General features: G+C 36.2%; 1 protein-coding gene across 1 annotated transcript; it reads right to left on the bottom strand.

Annotated features, from left to right (window-relative positions):
- Positions 1-474: 474 nt before the first annotated feature.
- Positions 475-3,139, bottom strand: NDUFA4 (NDUFA4, mitochondrial complex associated; the record flags this gene model as incomplete). The annotated part of the gene is made up of 3 exons (XM_010291007.1): positions 475-690; positions 2,683-2,743; positions 3,051-3,139. Coding segments are annotated over 3 exons (207 nt in total), but the record flags the coding sequence as incomplete, so codon positions are not given.
- Between the last annotated feature and the right edge of the window lie 344 nt (positions 3,140-3,483).

Here is a 3,483-nt window from a genome sequence, read left to right as displayed (position 1 = left end):
TCCTAGAATTTTATTTTTTAAATTGTCTTCTTGTTTATTAACAAACTGCTGATGACTTAAAAAAAGAGGAAGGGAAGAGAGGGAAACCTTTTGCATAGAGCTTGGCTTTTTTTTTTTCCTCCACCAACATGGCAAATCTGTTGCTTCCCTGATGGACAACAATTCGTTAGCATTGACTTAACTGCTACCGCAACTTCTTAAAGTGGCGAGTAGAAAAATTCATATGCAATTAAAAAAAATAAACATACACACATATAAATACATGCTTTCAAGTTCTTGCAGTTTGATACACTGCATGAACATGCAATTATTTCTCTAAATTCAACAGGCTGAGTATAAAGCCTATCAAGACAACTTTGCTTTCTTGTTGAAGAAACATGAATTGGCTTTTGCTTCCTATTTGACTGATCACACAACAAACCATTAATAGGAGGATATTCACATTTCACAAAATTAAGGACTAGACACTTCCAAGTTTCCGACATTTATTAAGCCTCATCAAAATACTTTCAAACACATGACCGAGTGCAGCATGAGGCAAGTTTGATTATTTCCTGGATAATTAAGCATGACAATTGTGCGGACGGCTTCCGGAAGACCTTTCTGTGCAGCTTACAGAGATGAGTTTGTTGTTCAGAAGTCAGGACGGTCCTTTTTCAGCCTACTGTAGTCTACATTAACCGAATAGAACTATGAAAGAGAGGGGAGAAATATGAGTAAGAAGCTTGACCACCCTTTTCCATTATATTTACTAAAAAACATGCATCATTTGAACTCCCATCAGGAAACTGAGATCATAGTTTTGAGTCTGTACACTACAGAATAACAAATATATTCTAAAAAATCCAAACTTTGAAGAGCAGTAACTTTTCAATACTACCTTCATTCTGCATATAGTACTAGAAGCTCTTAATTTAAAATGAGGCAGTGCTAATGCCTACAACTACAGAAAAACCACAGTACCTCTTCTTTAATCCCCAGAATCAAAATTCCATTCACAGGAAGTTCTTACAGTACTGCTGAGTTTATCCTTTTTGCCCAAAATCTATGTGCTCTTGTACACCTAAGGCAACACCTAGCTTGCCAAGAGGCATAAAGCATGGTGTATGTGAACAGATACTGTCACAGGGGAACATTTAGAGCAGTGCTGTAAAAGCCAAGTTTGGTTTAAGTAGCTGCATCTAGAACTGTAAGGTACAACAAGCAGCAGATCCCTTCACACTCTCAGTTTATATTAATAAAGTTGGATCCCATTACAAGCAATTCGAAACAGCCCAAATTGTCACTAAGGACGATGAATTTACAGACTAAAAGCATATTTTAGCATCCCAGCCTGACTTGATACAAAGTATGTAATGCTATGGTTTTTCCTTAAGAAAAAAAAAAAAAAAATTATCTATTAGCTTGATTATTTTTAGTTATGCCCGAATTTATTTTTTATTTTCTCTGAGGTTAAAAAAAACAGCCTACAGCACATTCAAATTACAGCTTTCTGTGCAACTCCTACAGTAATGATCAGATCTTCAATTCTTTTCTTTGGGAAGACTGAGGGAGTTGATATGACAAAAAGAAGTTTACAAAAGAAAAACAATTTCATCAAAAGCTAAAACTTATTGTATCAGAATTTTTTACTAAACAGTCATCCCCAATTTAGATTATGTGCCTTTCCATTTCCCACAGTGCAGATTTGGAAAAAAAAAAAAAAATCCCCAATGATACACACACCCAAATATGGTAAACCCTGAGGTTGTGTTTGCATGCTAAGACAGAAGGGGAATGCTACACAAGGCATGCACTCTTCAAAAGAATTTGTGCTGCGCACTATGTTAAATTTGCCTCTTTTAGATATTTAAGAAACAGCAACTTTCCAGAAGCAACAATGAAAACCAAGTATTATGTTCTTCCTGGACCTTTAAGGGAACTGCAACATATTTTATTTGGAGTGTGGAGGTTTTTTTGCTTATTTCAATGATTGGAATAGTAACATATGGTACTGAACAGACAATAGTTTTGAAAACACAGCAGGTTTTCTTTTTAGCAGCTTGAGGATAATCTTAAAATACTCTGAACAGGAATCTACTAAAATACCACTTTAGTAAAACATGATAAAAATATGATTTCTATGAACTACCAAATCTTTTATGTATATTTGCATGTTTCCTCATTAGTTCCATGAAATAACTTGAATATTACTTAAAGAATATTTCTACTGCATCCAGTTACTTACAATTGTTTTCAAATAGTCAACTGTAGAACAGAATTAGTGTTTATGTTAAACACTGACATTTTCCTGCTTTGCACCTCATAAGTTAAGTCCAACAGTTTAGAGCTCAGAAACATTCTGTTCAGAACTTGTGAGGTTTTGTCCTTCTCCCAGTAGTTTATTTCTGAGTATTATGAGGTAGTATATTCTTCCTCTCACATATAATTCCTCTTTTTCTTACAGTGCAATATATAGACTGCTTCCATATAGACTCCTTTCACCCCATTATCAACCAACTCTAGGAAAGTTTTACATCCCAAACTCAGCGCTCTCTGCTGTGAGTTCTAGAGACAAACATGTTGCAAAGCAGAGGACATACATCAGCCATTCAGCTTCTCTCCAATATACTCAAACATTCTAAAGAATTAGGCTACACCTTTGATATTATGTTTCCTAAAAATCTGTATTTTTCATTTTACCTTGTACTGGTCACTGGGAGCCAGTTTGTTCCAAGGTTCTGGATTATTTTTCTTATCCCAACTATTGAGAGAAATGCAAGATATGAGAACATATTAAGAGAATCACACTACCTTCAAAATAAATAAAATTCATATGTGTACTGTAGTTATTGGGCCATGGAGAGTCACCCATCCAAATAAGTTTCCACAGAAAAAACACAGTCCTTTGTCAGCAGTCTCTAAATATCGTATGGTAAACAAACAAATCTCCAGATCAAGGAAATCTCCACCCACTTAGTGCCAGTGATAACAGAGCAGACCAAGGTAGCAAAGTTTACTTCAATATATGCAGCAGGAGGACCGGGCACCGTGAATTATTTTATACATACCAGACATCAGGGTTGAACACTGCCAAACGCATGAGATACAGGGCTGCGCCAACACCTCCGGATCCAATGATCACAAACAGAGGGATCAACTAGAACAAAAAAAAAGTTAAATGTCATACCACAATATAACAAAATAATATTATTAAACAGCATTTCTGACTACAGCAATGGCAAACTAGAGAACAAGCTCAGACACTTTGAGCCGTAATGCATAGCCCTCTAAAACACTGTCATAAGCTCCCTGCGTGCAGGACATCCCTGGGGTCAGAGAGGAACTAGGCACTAAGAAGAAACAGATATGAAAAAAACACTGTTACAGGCAAAACCACCAAACGTCCCATATCAACACGTTTCTGAGAAACAAACATCAGTCCCTCCACTGCCCAAAACAGCTCCTACCACCTGTATCCCTAGCCATAAAGTATGACTATGG

Source organism: Phaethon lepturus, unplaced genomic scaffold (genome assembly GCF_000687285.1).
Source record: "Phaethon lepturus isolate BGI_N335 unplaced genomic scaffold, ASM68728v1 scaffold34027, whole genome shotgun sequence".
NCBI lineage: Eukaryota > Metazoa > Chordata > Aves > Phaethontiformes > Phaethontidae > Phaethon > Phaethon lepturus.
The sequence above is the reverse complement of the archived record's forward strand: the minus strand, read 5'-3'. Positions and strand labels throughout refer to the sequence as shown.